This window comes from Haemorhous mexicanus, chromosome 7 (assembly GCF_027477595.1).
Source record: "Haemorhous mexicanus isolate bHaeMex1 chromosome 7, bHaeMex1.pri, whole genome shotgun sequence".
In the NCBI taxonomy this organism is placed as follows: Eukaryota; Metazoa; Chordata; class Aves; order Passeriformes; family Fringillidae; genus Haemorhous; species Haemorhous mexicanus.
The window spans coordinates 32,714,921-32,735,924 of record NC_082347.1 but is presented as its reverse complement, the minus strand read 5'-3'; the positions used below and the strand labels follow the sequence as shown (position 1 = coordinate 32,735,924).

The window sequence follows — 21,004 nt, the reverse complement described above, 5'->3', positions numbered from 1 at the left end:
GTTAAAGGCAAATCAGAAGCTGTGCCATGTTACCTTACCATGCCTATACGCTGCTTTAGGGCTGCCCAGGCACCTGGGCAATGACCCCTGGAGCAGCAGCCCCAACAGCACTCCCAGTGTCATCTGTCCTTTCTCACAACTTCTCCCTTCTTGATGGTGTAACAGATGGTAGGAGATAAATGAGAAGCTTTCAGAAAATAATTGACTATTTTATGGAGAGGAGCTTTAATCAAAACCGAGGCAAAAGAATTGCTCTCAGTCCACATGCCTGCTTGTCACAGAGCAAGCAGCAAAGCATAAACAAGTAATTAAGATAATACTGGAAATCATCTAAGGCTACTTCAAACTGGATTCATAAAGCAACAGAACTGAAGTGAAATCACTCTCACATCAGCAAATGAAAGGACTGAAAGTACAGTAGGGAACACAGAAAAGAGAGATGGGAATATATCCAGCAAGATGGAAAAAGCAGGCCTGTTCTCTCTGAGCTGATCAACAAGGCAGTGTCTCACAGAGAAGAGATCCAGGCAAAGGCCAGCCAAGTGCACAGCCCCAGAGACCCACAGCCTCTGATCAAGAGAGCCCAAAATAAGTCAACAAAAACAAATCCTATCTTTGTTGGTTCAAAGAAGGTAGGGAGTACGAGCCAACACTCTCAGAAGGAGAACAAATAGCAGCCAGTCTTTGAATTTGGGCAGAAGTTTGTCAGGAGGGATCAGGAGATGATGAACACCAGGAACTCCAACAAGCAAGACAATTAACTCAGCAGCAGGACATTGACCAGTCTGTTTGGGTCAGAAATAGAAATGGATTTGAAAGCTCCATCAGGAGCAGGAAAGGAAAAAGTCAGTCTTACCTACAAACAGGAGAACAGATGGAAACAACACTACAGGTGACAACCAATTCACTGCCGAGCACAGCACCAGGTCAGGCTAAACAAAAGCATGAAGGATAAATCCCTGCATGTGTTGTGGATGAAACATTACACAGAGAAGATATAAAAAGGGTACAAATGTGCTGAGATGGGAAGAAAACCAAAACAACTGACAAAGAAGGAATATGACTTAAACCAGAGAATTACCTGTACAGTGAATATAATGGAAAGAGAAAACAAGAGAATTGTGGGAACAGCTGAGAACAGTTGACCAGGTTTGGCCCAAATATCCTCCCCACCATCCCAGGACACAAAATTTCTCTAGGAGCTGGGTCTAACAAGCTTCACATTTCAAAAGACCCTGAGAACATAAGAACCAAAATGCGAGGTTTCCTGCCATCACACCAGCACTGTGATCAGTGATGCAAATCAGCCCAGGGCAGCTGCAGCACAGCTCTAACTGGGCAGTGCTGCAACACCAACAGCATGAGCCCTGACTGACTCCCACTGCTGTAAAACAACACTCCTGCAGAGGATTCCCCCAAACCTTGGAGGACAAAGGGATCGTGAGCCTTCAGCCACACACAGTGACACTTCATAGCAGACAGATGCTGCAGCAGAGAATTACAGCTTGGTTGCAGATAACATCAACAACTGGGCCTACTTCTAGTTTACACAAAGGCCTCTTTGCACAACTTGGATAGTCTAAAGAGAACACAAATTACATTTTACAACTACTGAAAGTACAAAGTATAAATTGATCCTAGAATTGTGGGTTTCTGCATAGACTCCCTGCCACCCAGATACCCCTATACACGGCTATATTGCTAATACACAAAGGAAAACAGGAACTGCAGCTCTGCAGGATCTTCTTCCTTGGAGGCTTATGAAGTAAACAGGGTGACAAAGAGGAACACAGTGGGTTCCCCCATGGAAATTGCTACATCAGCTCTTGCACTTCTGGAGGCCTCATTCCTCACCAGGGAGTGGGGTTTATGCCTCTCATGCCATTTGCTGGGTTCACCCCATTTTCTGTGTTTTCCCTGGTAACCTGCCAGATGTACTGCATAGCCAAGCACCACTGAGAAGACACTGCATACAAAACCTCACCTACGTGGGGTACTCCTTTGTTTTCCAAATCATGTCAGGATCTCACACCACGGCAGGTTCAGAAACTCCAGCATCACTGGAGTTGCTTATCTACACTTGCAGATTGCACTGGGGCAAATGAGCAGAGGGGATGTGCTGAGGCTGAACAGTTGCATGAGTACAGTCCCACCTGTCAGCCTTCTCTGAGCACCTGTATGCAGGTACAAACCTACAAAGACAGTGGAATTTGAACATGGGGTGATTTGCCTCTTGTGCATGGACCACCAACCCAGCTTCTCAGCCCAACATTTATATTGACATTATGCTTTCTCAAAAAGAAGTCATGCACATATCTCACTATACTCAATACTTCTGGCCCGTCTCCCTCAATATCTCTAAGATCCTTAACAGCTCAGCTTTGTACAGCTTCCCTTTCTTGAAAAATTAACCAGCATATTCAGGTATACCCTCCACTGGGAGGCAAGATCCTGTCTCCAAGTACATCCAGACAAAGTTTCAACAGCAAGATGAAGATTCCAGATACTAATCACACTGCTTGTACATGATCAAAATGAAGCATAACTCAAAACATGGCACAGCAGATCTCACACATTTTCTGTTTTACCTGAGTGTATTTGTACTCTATAAAGCAAAGCCAGGTCCTGAGCCATGAATAGAGCTTCACTACGAGGCAGTACAAGGTTTGAGGCAGCAAGCATCCCCCTCATATTACACAAGGGCCAGATTCTAACCCACCTACACTCAGCGAGTCAAAACTCAACTCCCACTAGCTGTGGAGTGAGGTGTGATCCAGAGCTAGAGGATTAAAAAAAAAAAAAAACCCACAAAAAAACTCACAAGCAAATAAACAAAGTATCATCCAGAAACAAGTAACAACTATAGAGCCTACTAAGCAGGAAAACTGTGGACAGAAAGTCTCAGACACCAGGTCTCTGGGACATGGAGATAGGGGTGGGGACTTTGTGCAGAAAAATAGATCAGCAAGATCTGACACAGCAATTTTCTCCTTCAGAAATTCCTTACACAAGACAGGCAAACCACTCAGCCACCTGCACATCCTCCCTCCCAATAAAATCATAATTACAGCACTGTCCTAACTCCAGAGGCTCCAGGAAGGACTGAAAATTGCCAGGTACTCAGTCAGCAGCATGATGTGGGGGGAGGAGGGTGGAAACCTCCTTTGACAGAAAAGATAAAACATATTGAAACTGTGCAATGTTCACCAACCCCCCTACTCCTCCCCTGCACAGTGAGGTAGAGCTGCACAGCACTGCTGCTGTGGTAAATCAGCTTTCTTGAGCACCAAGACACCCAAGGCTGACTTGCAGATTCACCTGCAGCCACACCCTTTGAGCTTCTGCACCCGTGTTTGTGAACCTGTGCCACATTAAGCCATCACCTAAGGCACACAGAGTACCTAATGCACAGCTACACACCCACCCCACAGTCCTTGCTCTGGGACACTATGAACAAACCAAACTTAAAGCCAAGGATACCTGAGGGTTTCACCAGTACAATCCCCACACTGACCCTCAAGAGAGAGTTTCAAAGGATAGGAGAGAGAAGGCCTACAGAGAAGTTCAGCACAAAATCAAGTGATGGGATTTAGAAGTGGAAAAGAAGTTTCTTATGGGTAGATGAGAGTGCAACAACAGAGAAAATGAGGAGCTGCACCAGTACAACAGCCAGAAGGGCAAAGAAACCCAGACACCCAGATTTCCAAGATAACAGGCCCAAAATGTCTTACCATACTCACAGCTGCTGACTCCAAGCTCTGCAAGCAACCTGCTACCAGACTGTAGGTGTTGGAAAGGCCCTTGGGAGGCAGTGCCAGACACAAGGGAGGAAGGGAAGAGAGGAAAATGAAAAAGAAACTGGACAGAGATCAAACCCTCCCCCATGGAACTGAGCAATAGATTATTTGAGAGCCCTTAACAACATGAGCCTCCTGGGAGAGCTGAGGACTCCCAGTGCTGCTGGGAGGATGCTTGGTATTTCCCCAGGATTAGACCAAAAAACAACAGGCTTTCTACATGCCTGAGAGCCTAAATAAAACAAAACACAAATGACAATCAAATATTGTAACGCAATTTCAGATTTCATTATAAATCTTAACTTCATTAAATTGATGGCATTATTGGGGAAAAATAATTTAGCAACCCTACTGTTTATTTTATTTCCTGCTGACACAATGATTTAATTGATTAAAAAGTCTTCTCAATTATTTTCCAAAATGTATAAATATCAAGCCAGGCTAATCCTAATTAAATATAATGAACCTTTCAAATAATTTGGTCTATTAGAACTGCACATGTAGGGTCCATGACAGCAGTTTCCACTGACATTGAGTGCAAGTTAATGTACCCACAGGACTGCACTCCCAGCACAGACTACTTCACTTCTCTAGCAACTCAGGTTCTGTCCCAGAAACATCTTCTGAAAAAAGTAACATTAAATAAGTGATGCTACATGCTGTAACAAACCTCTGTTCATTTTCCATCCCTTTCCAAAAACCAGAAGATAATTTTGTCAAGAGCAAAATTTAAGGAGCATTTAAGGAGGCAATATTCAATTCAAATGTAACATGTTGGCTAACTTAGGTTTTTAATTTGCTTGGGTTTTTGTTTTTATCTATGTGTTAAGTTGGATTTGTTAAAAAAGTTTCCCTTGTCTATTATAAACAGCAGGTACAATGACTGTGATTCTCCAATTATTTTCTGCAGGTGGATAATTTCCCATACCAAAATATCCCCGACTAAAGCATAACTGTATTTTTAAGCACATTAATGTTTTAACTCAAACTCACTATGTCTATCAAATATCTGCATGAAACACTGCACATTCATGTAGATAATGATCTGCAGCAATCTCCATGATGTTAGTTGCACAACGGAGACAAGCAAAGGAAAAAGAGAACCTGAGCCACAACATCCTTCCTTAAAATTGCATCACATGAATTAGAAACTATGAAGCAATGTTTTCCCTCCTATCTGCACACCCCTATTTCTATTTGGAGTAGAAAATAATTATTTTGCTGAGACTGTGAGACCACCATAGTTCTGTCAGAATAAGAGTTGCTCCACCATTGCCATCCAGAACTGGGCTGTCTGCTCCTCAGAACTTTCTGGGTGTTTGTGCAATGACAGCACAGAGCCTGTTGGGAGGAAACAGCTGTCATGTCTGGGCTGCAAATGCTGAAGGGAAATACTTGGAATTAAAATATTAATCAAACAAGCAACCAGGCTTCGTAAATACCCTGTACCACAAAATCATGGATTATTTGGGTCAATAAATAACATCAACAATGTACACGTGCCAATTTGTAAAAGAATTTGTAAAAGTGTGTAAATAAAAAAAAAAAAAAAAAGAAAACATTGTCACTTTCCCAAGGTTGCTTGAGAGACATTTTTACAGGAGGCTGTTTCATTACAAGATCTGCATGAGATCTAAATGCATTATTCCTCTACACTAATGAAACATTTTGAGACAAAAGCAATCTAAGAAAATCTCTTGTCCACACATGAAATGAAAGTTTTGTTCCTCATCAAGGACTTGATATTTAATTCAAAGTCCATTCCAACTCCACCAGGCAGTACTTAGTGAATTACCCCTTTGATTTTAACAGGAAGAGATGATACAGAGCCTTCCTTAAACAAGGCTGATGCTATACTCAGCATCACACAAAAGACACTGCAGTGAATTTGGAGGCACCCTAAACTTCACAGTTGTCACTTCCCGGCACTTCAGCCATCTGGAAGGCCTGCCATCTCCTACAGCAAGTGCAAGCTGCTACGACTTGTGCTAAAAGAAACTTCCATTTCCAACTGTGCATGCAAGGTCTGAGCTCCCCAAAAGACCCACTCTGGTCCCTGCCTGGAGCAGACCTGACACTGGTCACTCCCTGAGGCTGAAACAACCACAGGAGGAAACGCTCTGGGTAACAACGCTCTCACTCAAAAGATTCAATTTGGCCTCAGTATTCCTTGCATAAAGAAGGTTTAAGTAAGACTAGAAAGTACCTCTTCTGCTTCTCTGTTGCCTTTCCCCCCACATGAACATATTCAGCCTGTCAGGCTCAAGGACCCAGCGGGCTGGTGTCAGCACCAGAGCTGCCCCGGGAGAGCTGTGCCTGAAGCTCTGTGCTGGCAGGGCCTGCTGAGCACCCTGGCCCCAGGGACTGGGAGTGCTCTGCATCCCTCTCCAGCCTACAGGCTGCTGGATTCAGTGCTAAGGAGTTCCTGAGGGGGATGTGCTTCCAGCCCTCCTCTGGAGAAGGGCAGGTTGCCATGACAAAGGCCTTTGAGACAAAGAAGTGTGGGATGGAAAAATAGTACGTGAGAAACCTAGAGAGAAAAATACCGACCTCAATTCAGCATTTGCCATCATTTTCCAACACAAAGTTACAGGACTGGGGGCTTTGGTTCACGATAAACAGTAAAGAGCTACAACTGCCTTCAAATTAGGAGAGGCTGGATGAAGTAGAGAAGCAAATACAAACATTGAGCATACAAAGAGCTCAAGATATGCTGATCCTGATGAAGAAAACTTCCCCACAGCAAGGTGTCCTAATATCGCTTCAAACAACCTTTATTATCAAATGCTGCTGAAGCAGAATCACTGCAAGCAAAGGCACCTTCCCCTTAGGCCTTTACAGGTCCTTCCCAATGGCCTTAAGAAGGCCTTAATCACCTGAGCCACCTGCCACCATTTTATGGATTGCACAGGCCTTGCTGCAGTAAAAGCAAGCTTGCAAATGCCTTTTCAAAGGCATACTTTATGTTTCTAAAGTTCATCTATCCCAGAAGGTCTCAACAAGGTCTGAACAAACCTACAGAAGGTAGCAAATAAAAATAAAAAGAAGAGGAATGAGAGGGAAGAGGCAGATGCAACCACAGCACCAGGCAATAGGCTTAATCCTATTGTCTCTTCTAGATATAAGAAACCAAAAAATGTGCCACTGTATAATAAGAAAAGTGTCAAAAACATGGAGTTCTACAATTGCCAAAAAGCTGGGAAATCCCACTGCCCTGAAAGGCAGACTGAAACACAGCTTTGTTTTCCTGAACTGAATTTTTAACATGTTGTACATTACAGTCAGTCATCTCCCTCTCTCCCATTTGTTGTAGGGGATCCATTTCAAAACATTTCCTTGCTTCACATCATGCCTGTCATTACAATCCCAAAGCACCCAGGCTGCACATGCACTGTCCCTTAAAAGCAGTGATTTCTGGGTTGGAAAGACATCAGCTGTATATAATGGGAATAGCTATTGCCTACCTCCTCCCTAAACCTTATGATCTCCCTATTCCCCTTCCCTCTGCAGCATCTGAGACTTGGCATGGTGTCAGCTGGCAGTGCCACTTCAGATCCAGCTCCCCTGTGTCCCCTCTACATCCAGTGCTACGGATCCAGAACGGACGCTGCACTTGTGTGCCCCAGCTCTGAATCCCTCTAGCTGTTCAGATTATCTTCCCGTTTTTCCAAGTGAGCATGTTTCTCTCCACTGCCTCCAACTTTCTTCTGCAGCTTTGACCCCCCCAGGCAGCCCTGCCCACACCGTACCTGGTGGCAATACTGGCAATGCTGCCACTGCCACTGTATTTCCGTGCCCGGCTCAGCCTCCGCGTGGGCTTTGGGTCTTGTAGTCCAGGGCTTGGAACTGAGGGGAAGGTCGAGGCATAGCCGTGCTCGCACTCTGCAAGAGAATCAACAGGCAAGGCATTAATAACAAAAACCAACAACCAACCAAAAAAAAACCCCCCCAAAAAAAGGAGAGAAAAAAAAATAAAGAAGAAAAAAAAAAAAAAGGAAGTCAGCAGGCAGGCCTCACCACTAACCTGTTGGCCTAGCTGGGGAGGCCCTTGATCACAAGAGCTCAGGGAAATGACTGAGGATATATTCACTTCACAGGGAAGTGGACTGGGGTTGGAGAAAAGGGAGGAAGGGAAATATAAAGTCTCTGCCAACCCTGGAGGAAGGTCACCACCATTCAAACATTGAAAATATATTAAAAAAAAAAAACCATGACAGTCCAGAGAGTGCCTCATCTCTCTCCTCCTGCCCAACCTATCTGAACCAGGCAAACCAGATGTATTTCACTGTGCCACTGACGTCTCTGCTGAGCCAGAGCCACTCACCACCATCCCTCCTGCCCAGTGGAAAACTTTCACACCAAATACCCCCTTTTCCTCCCAGAAACCACATCCACGTCAACCTCCCCCACTCTGCAAAAACATTCCACCTCATCCACCACCTTCAGGAGGACTCATCAGCCCTATCCTTCATCCAGCCCCTCGCTGCTGGGGATTTACCACCATCCCGCCGGCAAACACCGGCTCTCATCCCTTCTCGGGGTCACTCTCGCCCCTCGGTGGGGATCTGACCGCAGACCCGTTCCCCTCACGAAGGGCACCCAGCTTCCCCCCATTACCTCTCTCCCTTCGCTCCAGATACTCGGCCGCCTCCAGCAGCCGCTGGATGTTGATCATCTGGACCTGCTCCATGGCCGGGGGGCTCCGCAGCCCCGGGCCGCCCTCCGCCCCCACGCTCCCGGCTTCCCCGCTGGACACGGGGGCGGCTGCGGTGGGGAGGCGCCGGGGATCGCCGTCTCTGCCCAGTGCCCGGGCCTCGTCACACCGTCCCGGGGGCGGCTCTCCTGGGAGGGCGAGGGGCGGCAAGGGAACACGCGAGGAAATGCCGGAGGAAGGACCCGCTCCGGGATGCTCCCGCCGGGGAGCGGCAAGCGCTTATTCCTGCCTCAGCCCCGTCCCCAGCGCCCGGCCGAGCGCTGCCCCCGCGGCCAGCCCCGATGCGCCCCCGCGCCGGGCCCTGCCAGGATCCAGCCCCGGCCCCCTCGGCCCGGCAGCCCCGCGGCGGGACCGGCCCCTCCGGCCGCCGCCCCGCCCGCCGCCTCGCAGCACTTTGTTTACCTCTGCCCGGCGCTCACGGGCGGGCGGAGCGGAGCGGAGCGGGGCGGGCTGGGAAATGCAGTTCCCGGGAGCAGCGAGGCACCGCCGGAGCGGGTCACCGCCGGGGGCAGCTCCCGGGGCAATGGCTGTGCGTCCCCACGCCTGAGGGGATGGCTCCGTGCCCAGCCAGACCCCGAGGGGTGGTGGTCAGGTCACAGAATCACAGAGTGGGTCACGCTGGGAGGGACCACGGTGGGTCAACCTCCCTGCTCAAGCAGGATCACTCCAGAGCACAGTGTACAGGATTGCATCCAGATGGCTCTGGAATATCTCCAGTGAGAGAGACTCCACAACTTCTCTGGGCAGCCTCTGCCAGTGCTCAGTTACCTGCACAGTTCTTCATATTCAGGTGGGACTACTGTGTATCAGTTTCTGCCCATTGTCACTTGTCCCATTGCTGGGCACCACCAAAAAGAACCTGGTCCAACCGCTGACACCTCCCTTCCAACAGACAGACATTAATAAAATCCCCTCTCAGACATCTCTTCTGGAGGCTGAGCAGGCCCAGCTCCCTCAGCCTTTCCTCTTGAGACGCTCCAGTCCCCGGATCAACTCTGTAGCCTTCCACTGCACCTGCGCGAGGAGCTCCATGTCTCTCTCGAACTGAGAAGCCCAGGACTGGACACAGCAGCCCAGGTGAGGGCTCCACGCCCACCCACATGGAACTGGCAGGGCTGTGGCAAGGATAAAGCAGAGAGGCTACAAAAGACAAAGCCACAGCCACAATGTGGAAACTTTCCACATCTCACCTGTGGAGATGGAACTAAAGAAAAGGTGCCAGGAATTCCCATCTGGAGTGACTGATATATTGTTTTTCATGGGAGGTTAAGGAGCAAGGCCCATTTTTCACTGTGCACAGATATATTTAAGAGCCTAGACAAGAGATACCATAGACAGCAAACTCACTATACTTGAAGTAGCATGTGAACAAGGTGCAACAGCGACCATCTCAACATTTTAACAAATGCTTTCAGTATGATCACTCTTTTCAGAACTTTAATAATGCATTTACATCCTTATTTTCATGTAGGTACAAACCCTTGGATCACTTCTATCACCCTGAATTTTACTAACCGCAGCATTAGCTGGAATGGAGCTCAAAAACCTGATAACAGAATTGTATTATACCGGTCTCTAAAACATTTGACTTACTTAAAAAGGATGCATTCAGAGAACATTCAAGATCAGAATCAGACCATTCATAGTAAACATCTGAATCTCCAACTGATTCTGACTTAGAATCCCGCAAAGACTGTTTTGTAGTTCTGACTGGGGTTATTTTCTGAACCTTTAGGCCATGACTGGTTACCTTTGCAAACATTCCTCTATCACAATGGGAGACAGAAAAGTACCTTGAAAAAAATCCCAAAAAAGCAGAGATTCTCAATCAATGGCTTATGTCTGGTAGCAAGGGCTTTAGGCAGAGCACAAAATATCAGGACACTTGTGATGGAGTTTCAAGAGTCCGCAGCAGTCAACTAGAGAAGAGCTGAAAATAGTGGATTCAGGGTAGTTAACTTTTCTCTACACAAAATTTGCTGATTCACCATTTCTGAGGTTTCCTCAGAAAATTGCAGGCTTGCAGCTGATGGAGGTAAAAATAATACCACTATTCAGTTCTTACATAGACCTTTTCATCTCCAAATGATTTGTTTTGTTTCTCTTAAGGTGGGATAGCTGAAAAATAAAGGAAGCTGGGACACCTCCAGGGACATTCCTCCCTCATTCTGGGAAAGCCACTCCCAGCCCTTGCTTGGACAGGAGAGTCTCCACACATGCACCTACACCCAGCCAGACCAGCACATGCAAAGACTGGCTTTTGTCTGGGGGAGAGCTCAGGGAACGAAGCATTCTCTCTCCCCACCTCATATTTCTACACTGGAAACCGCCTATTGAGGAGACTGTTAAAAGCACATGGAAAATTCCAAATTTGGGCAGTCTCAAGGACTACTCATAAGATCTTGGATTAAGGAAAAGGACACAGGTGCACAGACATCTCCACAACAGAGAGGTTAACACAAGAGCATTTCTGGGCTCTAACTGAGCTTCCTTTAACCTACTTCCAAAACCAGTGAGCCATTTGCTTCTCAGGATTAGGAATACTAAAAATTAAAAAACCCAAACCCTGCATCTCCAACCCCCAAACTCATGATGAAGTCCCAAAATCACTGTAAAACAGGCCCTTGGAAGCACCCACTGCCATTAGCTTTTCTGATGGCCCACTGGGAGATATGTGGTGCCACTCTAGGGGTTAAAAGGGAAACCCATGGCTGGAAAATGAAGGAGTAGGCTCAGAGCATATCAGAGTGTCATCCTCATGAAGGTAAAGTTCAAGATAAAAAAAAAGAGTGGATGAAGGAGGGGGATCCTGATACACATGGTGAATTAAATCAGCCTGAAAGAAGTAACAGCAGGATCAGTTCTGTGTGAAATTATGTAGGATAAGCTCTTGCCTTTACACTTCAGCTCAGCTTCCAAGTCTTTGTTTCTGAAGTAAACAATGTAAATTAGAAAAAAAAAAAATCTGTGTGAAACAAAGACAAATTTGGGAATAAACTGTGGGACATTTCCCCAAAGAAGGAGCCCTAGAGAAGAGGCAAGTCAACTATGGAGCCACAGCAGATCTGTAAAATCTTGCAATTGCCATCCCAAGCGCTCGTGTGGGCAGGTCAGCCTGCAAAATGCCAGAGTGTGACAGAAACAAAAGTGGGTGGAAAGTAAATAGCATGAAGAGGCCCAATGCCGTTTGTTCAACTGCTGACCAAAAAGCCCCCAAAGTCAGATTTTAAATGTGGTTGAGCAATCCACAGGCAACACTGGGGAGGGGCTTAGGGAAGAGTATTTTAGGGGAGAATGAGATCATTTAATTTAGTGGCTCCGAATGATCTGTAAGTACAGTTTTCTGATTATAAGTGCTTGCTGCTGGCATCCCTTCTGGCAGCTGTGATTCACTTTCATTGTGTGTTCTGCTGCTTCGCCCTTTAGAAAGGGGCTTTTTACATTTTATTAAATGGCACTTCGGCAACCCTCCATTTCCAGCCTTAATAATGGATTTGTTAATCTCCCTGATAGCCTTTCCCTCCTCCTTAGCAATAATTTAAATATCCAAGAAGAAATCTGCAGTGCAGAAATCAATTAATATTTACATCTGAAATGCTGCTGTACTATTTTCATCAAGTATAACAGATGTGATCTGTTTTTTATCAACATCACCATCACTTACATTAAACTAGCAACTTCCATCAGGGAAATTTTCTAAGAGCTTTCCAAAAGTAATGCTTTAAGCTTCTCAACCCAAAATTACTTTAGCTCTTTTCTTTCCACTCGACAGGAAGGGAAACTGAGGTGTAAGCAGCATAATTAGTCACATGAAGACACACCCAAAGTCAGAGGTGGAACAGGAACATGTCTCACAAATCAAGATGCCCAGCCCTCTGCTTTGAACACAAACCTTAGAAATAACACAATGCTTTGCAACATGGAAGTTATTTTCAATAAGGGCAATCCCTTTGGCTAAGCTGCCTTGTTTTTCATTCTGTATTTGGCTTTTGCTAAAATCCTCCTGTTCCCAGCCATGTGCATTTTCTGGGAGGAAAATCAAGATGGCAATAGCCATAAGCACTTCCTTTGCCCACCTTCACACAAACCCTCCAAACTCTTCATACTGTTTTCAAATCCTTGAAATCTAACTTTTGCAATCAAAGCATGAACAGAGATCCCTGGTGGGAACCATTTTCTGGCACTCTCAAAAGATTCAGTGATTCTCCAAATTTCTGGAAACAGCATAACCATACCACTCCTGTTTCTCTAGTGAGGGGAACAACATCTGAACAACATAATCAGCACACACTGTAACAAACAGGTCTCTGTTCTTGTAGTCATGACTGTAATAGCTCAGTATTGCAGGACTTGCAGCAGCAGACTGGAGCACAACCCAAGTCCCACCTACTCAACTCCCTTCCAAGGCTTGCAATACCTTCACTAAGGGACCTACAAGTGCCTACAGGACATGGCCTCATTTCTCATCCGGGAGCTTCACCCTTTAGCAAGGCATCAGATAATCCATTTCAGCACTCCCACTGGTACCTACTGGTACCTACATCCACCACTGAGGACAGACATTTTTCAGAACCAAACCTCTGAGATATCCAAGAGTTTGAAAGGAATAAAGCGCATGCTCTGATTCAAAGACTAAGCTCTGCCTAACAATAAGATAAAAGCCACAGATCTATTGGCTCTTTGGGTCACTTGTTCCTTCTCTCTATGAGATGTGCTCTGTTTTCAGACCTGTGCTGTGCCCAAATTTATACTGAGTCAGTGACTTACTCTGTAACTTTGATTAAGTCACTTAACTGATCCAGCTGCAAAAATTAAGAGGAATATCCATGAGAAAAAATATACAGAGTCCTTCAGCTAAATAACAAGAAGGTAGGGTTCTTCAGCCAGAGGCAGAAGGTGCTTCTCCTCCAGCTCTCAGGCTGTTTGGCTGACAAGGGATGTGATCGGTTCTCAGCAGTGCTTCTGGCACAGTTCCACGGTTCTACCTCTGCCCTATCATTGCTGCTGCTGTGGCTTCCTTCTGAATTCTATGCTGAGGTCCAAACAGCATGAGTCAAAACACCCCAACCTGGAAGTGGCTAACACATGAATCACTGTGGCCAGGTCATGAACCAGGAGGAACGAAAGGGAGTTGGATGGAAAATACATAAATAAAGGGGTCCCACACTGCTCTATATGTCACATCACCATAAGATCCGAGACCATCTACACTGACCTTGAGCCATGTGGTCAGCTCTCATTGATACAATGGGAGCTCTGCACACAGACCAAAGGTGGTATCAACTACTTCTGCCCTCTGCTAATTACAGGTTTCTGACATTTCTTTGGTTTGTCAGAAAAAGACCCAAAACAGCACACAAACAATGGAAGGAGCCACATGATGAAGATACTGTTAATTCATCCCCAAGGCTCAGTTGTCTTCTCCCTCAGAGAAAATTATTCAGGAGCAAAGGACAAATCTAAGATCACCCATTTGTTATTCTTGGTCAGAAGATCAATAAACATAGCCAGCACTTGAAGAAGATCTAGCTGTCTCCTGCGAGGGGCAAGGCCCACTGTCCCAAGCATGCACACCTCTATTAGACTTGTGAACTTGTCACCCCTGTTACAGAGACTTGATTGCCTTCATGCTTTTGGAAGAGGATATGGCAACACAGGTCTGTATCTGTAGTGAGATCAGAATGTATTACACACCATGCCTATTACAGATAAGTCATCCTATCCAAAGGATTCATCATGTGTTTGTGCAACTCCTACTGACAAAAACATGAGTCCACACACACAAAGGGGATGCCTGGCACAATACTAAACCTCAGCAGAATTTACTCCAGGTCCCTTTAAAAACATCTTCCAAATCCCAGCATTTCAGCTGCTACAGATTTTCAGCCCTGCTTATTCATAAAGTGGCATTTGCCGAGGTTACAGATGTATCAACAGAGCTGCCCTCAGCACAACTTTCATTTCTGAAAACAGCCACTGTAACTTTCTTCATGTGATGTTTCTATTCCTTGGATACCAAGCTTAAATTTCTAGAAACAGGTCATTTGGAAACCTGTATATGTCAGTTAGCAAGGTGTGTTGGGATTGGGTTTTGTGGTCTCACCATGAGAACTCCAGGAAGAAGGCAGGCAGCACTGTTATTCACTCCCAGAAGCTCAACTGGAAAATAATTCTGTTATATTTCAGTAGCTAAAATACTCTAGCTTACCCAAGAAGTCTGATAAGAGGATTCTAACCTTCCCTGTCACCATACTGTAACACAGGTAGTTTTTATTCTAATATTTTAAAATATAAGTGAATACTATAAGGGTGATGCTGAGAGGCCACTCCTGAACACTGCCTCCCTCTGCCATAGCCCTGACAGTATATCCTACCCTGCTCCATGGCTCTCTGCCCTGTGGTTCTGTTTCCACATCACCCAGCCAACCCATGGCCCCTCAGCTATTATTCATGACCACAATGATAGGATGTGGGACCTATAAATGTAAATCATCATCATCTCCATATTTCTGCCTGAGCTTCAGGCAGGTAGGAAACTCCTGCCTTATCTCAAAGTCCTGCCCTAGACATGGAAGGCTCTGCTGTCTGTCTTATACCACTGACCTGCAGAGAAGGGTAGGTGTGTTTTGGAGGCTGAAAACTTCCTTGTAGTTGCTCCTCTATCACCAGAAGGTGTGACATGCACATCTGGGATATCCAAGCATTTGGATCCACAAGAGAAGAGGTTGTGTCCACCTCTCAGGGGGCCCCTCTACCAAACAGCATCTGCTCCTGCTGAGGACAGTGTTTGGAGAAGGTGAGTAACATGGCACAGCCACCAAAGGCTTGGAAGAATGAATGAGGACACTGAGTGTGGTTTATCAGAAACCATAAAACTATGAGGAAAACCACTTGAGCTCTCAGAGCCTTAATAGCCCTTCCCTAAATTCCTTCCTATGGCTACTGAAGTCCTTCAGCTTCCATACCACTGTGATGCTGATACCAACCAGCTTTACCCAACTCTGTCCCTGTCACCTATCCTGGCCAGGAAGAGACAAACACCTACCTGTCACTTCTATTTTTTTAAGACTGTTTCCTTGGGGCAGGGCACTGTCACTCCCCTGCATGTACAGCACCTGTCACAACAGGGCTGTGACTCAGCCACCTTCCTGATGGGAGTAACACCAAAATAGCTCATTACACTCTTCATAACACCACAGTCAAATGACCTGGGCATCCTGCAGGAAGGAGGCAAGCACCAAGCCTGACTGCAACCGAGTCTGGCAGTCTCCATCAGCAAACTTCTTTGAGCTGCCCCCCTCTATTATTGTGAATTGTGAGTTCAGAGACAGTAATGAGGAGTGACCATTAGAAACATCTCTGCCAGGCTGCCAGCACTGGCTGCACTGAGGAATCACCCCTGCCCTGGCAGATGAAAGGGCACAGCATTCTCTTGTGGCAATAACCTGAGCTCTGCATGCAAATCCCTTCCCAGAAAGGAGATGTATATATATTAGGATAGAACGCTCCCGTTTCTGCAGCTGTTCCTTAGTTTAGATAAGGCCAGTAAGGCTCAGAGATTGTTTTCCAATCCCAGCAGCATTTTTCTTTGTTTGGGAGCAACACGTAAAAGCTGCCTGGTTTATGACAGTCACGTTCTGAACAGCACGTTCACCAGCTGAACCTTTGGTTAAATGGGACTTTTTACCCTAAAATGTCCTGATTGCACATTAAAATGCTGAAAGGTTTTGCAGACTTTTGTAATAAAAGTGATGATTTTCAACATTATGACCTCAACAATTATTAGTGAAAGCTTCAGTGAAAACAACTGCTCAGGAATGGAGTTTAGATGCAAACACCTCTTTTAAAAATCTAGCAATAAAAAATCCTGTATCCTGATGTCGTACTCATTTTCCAGTTCCAAACAAGGAACCATGTAAAATGATGCATTTTTAAATGCAGCATATAAAAGATGAGGTACAATCCATCTCAATGGCAAGGAAAATTCTATCTCCCCCCACCCCGAAAAAAAGCCATGATTTTGACAGTTCTCCTTCACAATAAGAGCGCTCGTTGAGAAAAAAACAAACCCAAACCAGTGGTCTGACACTCAGTTTCCAAACCAGGGATGCTGCTGTTTTCACACGCAAACCTAGTTCTTGCTGGTGTCTCCTGTCATTTTCCTGCTCACAGCTGCTGCTCACCGCGCAGCTCAGCTCCTCAGACGCTTGGCTTTGCAGATTCATTACGAAACAACAATTAGCACGTGAGAAAAAAACCTACCTCAATATTAACTCAACTTTCCAAAAGAGAAGAGCGAACTGGATTTATTCTGGGCGAGCAAAGAACAAGGGCTTTTGGCTGCAGCTTTAGCGGCAGAGCAGCTCCTCCGCAGTGGGATCCCTATCCCTGGGAGCCTGCGTGTACGCAGCTTTTCCCGCAGAACAAGGGCACCCTATATAGGCACCTGCACGGGACCTACAGCTGCCATAGGGGGTGAACGGCAAGGAGAGGGTGATGGTGCGATGGAGACGCGTGGCGAGGCACTCGCCGATGCCTTTGTAAAGTTAAACGGAAAACAAGACGCAGCACATGCTCCACGGAAGAAAAAAAAAAGGGGGGGGGGGGGGAACCCCCAAACATGAAAGCAAGGAGGGAAGAGAAATTAGAGGAAAAAAAAAAGGAGAAAATTAAAAAAAAAAAAAAAAAAAAAAAAGCTAAAACAAAGAGTAACAGAGAAACCAGAGGAAAACGAGGGCAAAGCGCCGGCGGCGGAGCGGAGCTCGGGGTTCCCGGCGAGGTGTCCATGTGACACCCCCGGGCTCGGAGGTCTCCGGAGCCCCCGGGCCGAGCCCCCCGGGCCGAGCCCCCCAGCCCTGCGCCCCCCCCCGGCCCGCTCGGCAACGCGTGACGTCACTGGGGGGACCCCGGCGCCGCGCATTGGCGGAGCGGAACGCGCGGCCCCGCCCCCGGGAGGCGGCGGCCAATGAGCGCGGCGCGCTGGCTCCATGTGCGAACCATGTGTCCACCCGCGGGGCGGGGCGCGCCGGGCGCAGCGCCGCTGGAGTGCGCTCCGCCACTGCGCGGGGTCCGCGGCCGCGCTCCGCCGCGGGCCACGGCCGCCCCTTTGTTCCCAAAGCTCTTCTTCCTCGCCGTGTCGCCGTCCTTCGCGGCTCGCGTGCCCGCTCGGGAGACCGCTCCGCGGGGAAAGCCGCGGGCTACGCGCACCCTCCGCGCCCGCGGAGCAGGAGGCTAGCTAGCGGCGCGGCTGGCCACCGCCCCGCACCGGACGCTTGCCCTGCCCTGCACCGCACTGCTCTGCCCTGCCCTCTCGTCCCCGCCGGCTACCTGGCGAGCGCTGCCACTTGCCTACGTGACTCTGCCCATGCCCCGGCGGGGGGAGCGGGGACGTGTCATCGCCTCCTCCCCCGCCGCTCCGGCTCCGCCACCGGCTCTGGCCCGCCGCCCCCCCCCCGGCCCCTCTCGGTGCCACTCCGAGCCCGCTCTCCCCGAGATCCGGAGATGCGCCCCCCCCTCTCCGCGCCGTCCCGCTCCACTCTCCATCCCAAACTTTCCCCCGGGCCCGGTCTCCCCAGTGGCGGCGGGGGTCGCACGCACGCCTCTGCCGCGGGGGGTGCAGGCCGGTCCCGGCGCCCTTTGTCACTGCGTCGCCGGCCCTTGCAGCCAGCCGAAAGTTTGGTTTATTTTTCTTACTCCCCTTGACCGCCCCGCGGTCACGCACACGCGCGGCCACGGCTGCCAGCCCGCACTTACTTTTATTCTCCTTCTCGATCCGCTCCAGGTAGCTGGCGGCCTCCAGGAGCACCTGCACGTTGTAGAGGAAGGTGTCCATGCCCGCCGCGGGGCTCGTGTTGCAGATGTCCCCGAGGGGGCACCGGGCCCCGCCGGCCGTCCCTGCGCTCCGCGGCTCGCTCCGCGGCTCCCTCCGCGGCCGGCCGCGTTTCCCCATGCCCCGCCGCCTCTCCGTGCTGTGCTGCGTGCGTCCGTCCGTCCGTCTGCCGGCGAGCCCGGCGGCCGCCGCGGTCCCAGCGCTGCCGCCGCCCGCCCCGCCGCTGTGTCGCCCCACGGGCCGCCGCCGTCCCGCCCCCCCCGCGCCCCGGCGGGGCGGCCCGGCCCGGCCGCGCCTGCGGAGTGCGAGCGCCGGCGGCTGCGCGGCGCCCGGCGCGGGGGGGGGCGGCCGGCGGGGCAGGGCCGGGCTTGTCCCGGGGCGGGGGAGACCGGCGGGTCGCCGCTCAGCAGCCCCGGGATGTGTTACAGCTCCGCGGCGGGGAACGACCCCTTGTAAAGAGGCGCTGACTGCTGCGCCCGCTGTGGTGGCACCGCGCCCCCGGGGATGGTGGCACTGGTGGGGGCCCAGCTGCACCCGCCCCCAGGACACAGAGGCACAGCCAAGCCTGCCCTGCCTCTTGTCACCCCGTGTCACCTCTCGCCACTGCCCGAGGGTCTGTCCCTGGTCAGGGACCCAGCGTGACAGGCGGACTGGGGAGCTCATCCTGCGCCCAGCGCTGGGGGCGATGGGGCCAGAGCTGCAGGCAAGTCCCGAACTCCAAAGGGGCCCCTCATCATGAAGCGCTAGCGGTTTAATGTCAAATTACTCCTCCTCTATTATGCAGTACCCCCCAGAAAGCTCTCTCTGGGTTCAGACTCTAAAAGCAATTAATAAATTTTTTTTTCCAAAGTAAATCGTATGCAGAGAGCAGGCAAGGAATGCACCAGCCTCCCTCACCCTCTCCATATCCATCCCTGCAGACCTGGGGTCAGGGCCGGGCGCACTACGTCTTATTTTCCCCTTGTTTTGCAGTCAGGGAGGTGAGAAAGAGCAGCTGCGCCCGGAGGATAGAGCACAGGACCTGACCCAGACTGAGGAGAAGGGCAAGGATTTGCACTTCCAGAAGTCATTTGCAATCTCGGGTCCATGAATTTTGAGGGGGTAGGCGAAGTGGACTCCACTAGCACCAGGCTGGCAGCAAGTGACCTCCAGCACCCTCCTGGCTCCCCTTCTGTCTGTGACAGCAGCACCCGAAACACGGCGATACGTTTGCAGCACAAGCCTCGCTCCTGCCCGGCCGGTCGGGTTGGTCTGGTTCCACTGAGGAGCCCTATGGGAGCGGCTGGGGAGAAGCATCGCCACGGAGATGTGCCGGGGCGTGGGGACCTGCTCACACCTGGCTGCCGTGGGGCTCCGTGGGTCTTGCCGAGCTCACCGGCCTCCTAGGGACCGGAACTGGCTGCAGAGCAGAGAAGAGAGGTCGTGGTGGCGTTTGGGAGGGCTGTATAAGAAGCGCTAATGGGTGCCTGGAACCCGCAGCATCAGGGGGACCTGAATCATCTGAGAGGGGACGGTGCCCCAGACTGCAGCTCATGCAACGAAATCCCTGCGGCACCAAATTGCTGGGGGCCAGCAGGCTATTTTTGGGAAGCATGGCTGCGGGATTTCGTCGGTCACATGCCCTTCCCACGGCACATGCCGGGGCTGGGCCAGCTCCCCGTGCAGTGCGGCTCAACACAGCCTCTCCCGCGGCCAGATGGCACCTCCTCCGTGCCGGCAGCACCACATGCCTGCTGCCACATCAACAATGCCACGACTTGTCCCATCACTGCGTTTGGCAGCCCAGAACGGGATGGTGTAGGGGGGAGGGCACACAGCATCATCTCGATTTAGTCGTGGCCTGGAGAAGGGTGAAGAAGGCAGAGCCTGGTGCGCTGGGAGTGGGGCGGGACAGAACGCCGCTGCCAGGCTCAGGTGTGCTCAGCACCCGCAGGCGACTGGCCGTCCCTAAGAGCAGGATTTCAGCGGGGAAAGCAAGGGCTGAGCAGAGGTGGGAGCCAGGCTGAGACACAGGGTACATCCAGGCACGTGAAGGACTCAGAATGTACTTGGCTTTTATTAACTCCACTGACTAGCTGAGATAAGACATGATTACTGCTTTACAAGCCCTCATGGGCAAACACTCCCGTTAAAACATCAGTCAGAAAGTCTCTGGCTTTCTAATTGTGCAGGGGTTGAGCTGGTGGTGGGACAGCCCCACTTGCAGCCACTGGGGACCTGGACACAAGCAGCTGTCCAGCTTGGCTGGACACTGAAGGCACCTCTCTGCTGGCTCACATCGGGCAGAAGGCTTTCCATGACCTCACCTTAAAGTACAAGAGCTCATTGCTGAAAGCACACCAAAGGCACCAGAGGCAGCCAGCATCAGATGGTTTAAAAATCAGATGATTTAAAAATCTCAGGCGCTCTCCCAGAGGATGAGGATGTGTTTGGCCATCCAGAGTCCATACTGTAGATCTTGTGCTTAATGGCAGCATCCTCTGTTACCTCCTGCATTTCTTGGTCCTCCTTGTGCACCTGCACAACACTTCTCTGATGATTTTTGGAATGCTTTGTATGAATTGGTGCTGGATCAGCAGGTACCACTTTTCCCAGTGACTTGCCAGGTTTGAAGCCAGAATAATCATAATTTTGATCCCTTTCCTGTCTAGCCTAGTTCCAGAA

At 49.5% G+C, this 21,004-nt stretch overlaps 1 protein-coding gene across 2 annotated transcripts in view; it reads right to left on the bottom strand.

Annotated features, from left to right (window-relative positions):
• The window catches only part of MXI1 (MAX interactor 1, dimerization protein), a 55,188-nt gene extending 36,629 nt beyond the window's left edge, over positions 1-18,559 (bottom strand). Inside the window, exons 1-2 of one of the 2 annotated variants that reach the window (XM_059851946.1) lie at positions 18,265-18,559; positions 7,547-7,679 (exon numbers count right to left, since the gene is read on the bottom strand). In XM_059851946.1, coding sequence (XP_059707929.1) covers positions 7,547-7,679; positions 18,265-18,460 — 329 coding nt within the window. In that variant the 5' untranslated portion in view covers positions 18,461-18,559. Of the gene's footprint in view, positions 1-7,546; positions 7,680-8,414; positions 8,769-18,264 lie in introns of those variants that run through there. The other variant, XM_059851947.1, reaches the window with a different exon arrangement.
• Positions 18,560-21,004: the final 2,445 nt, after the last annotated feature.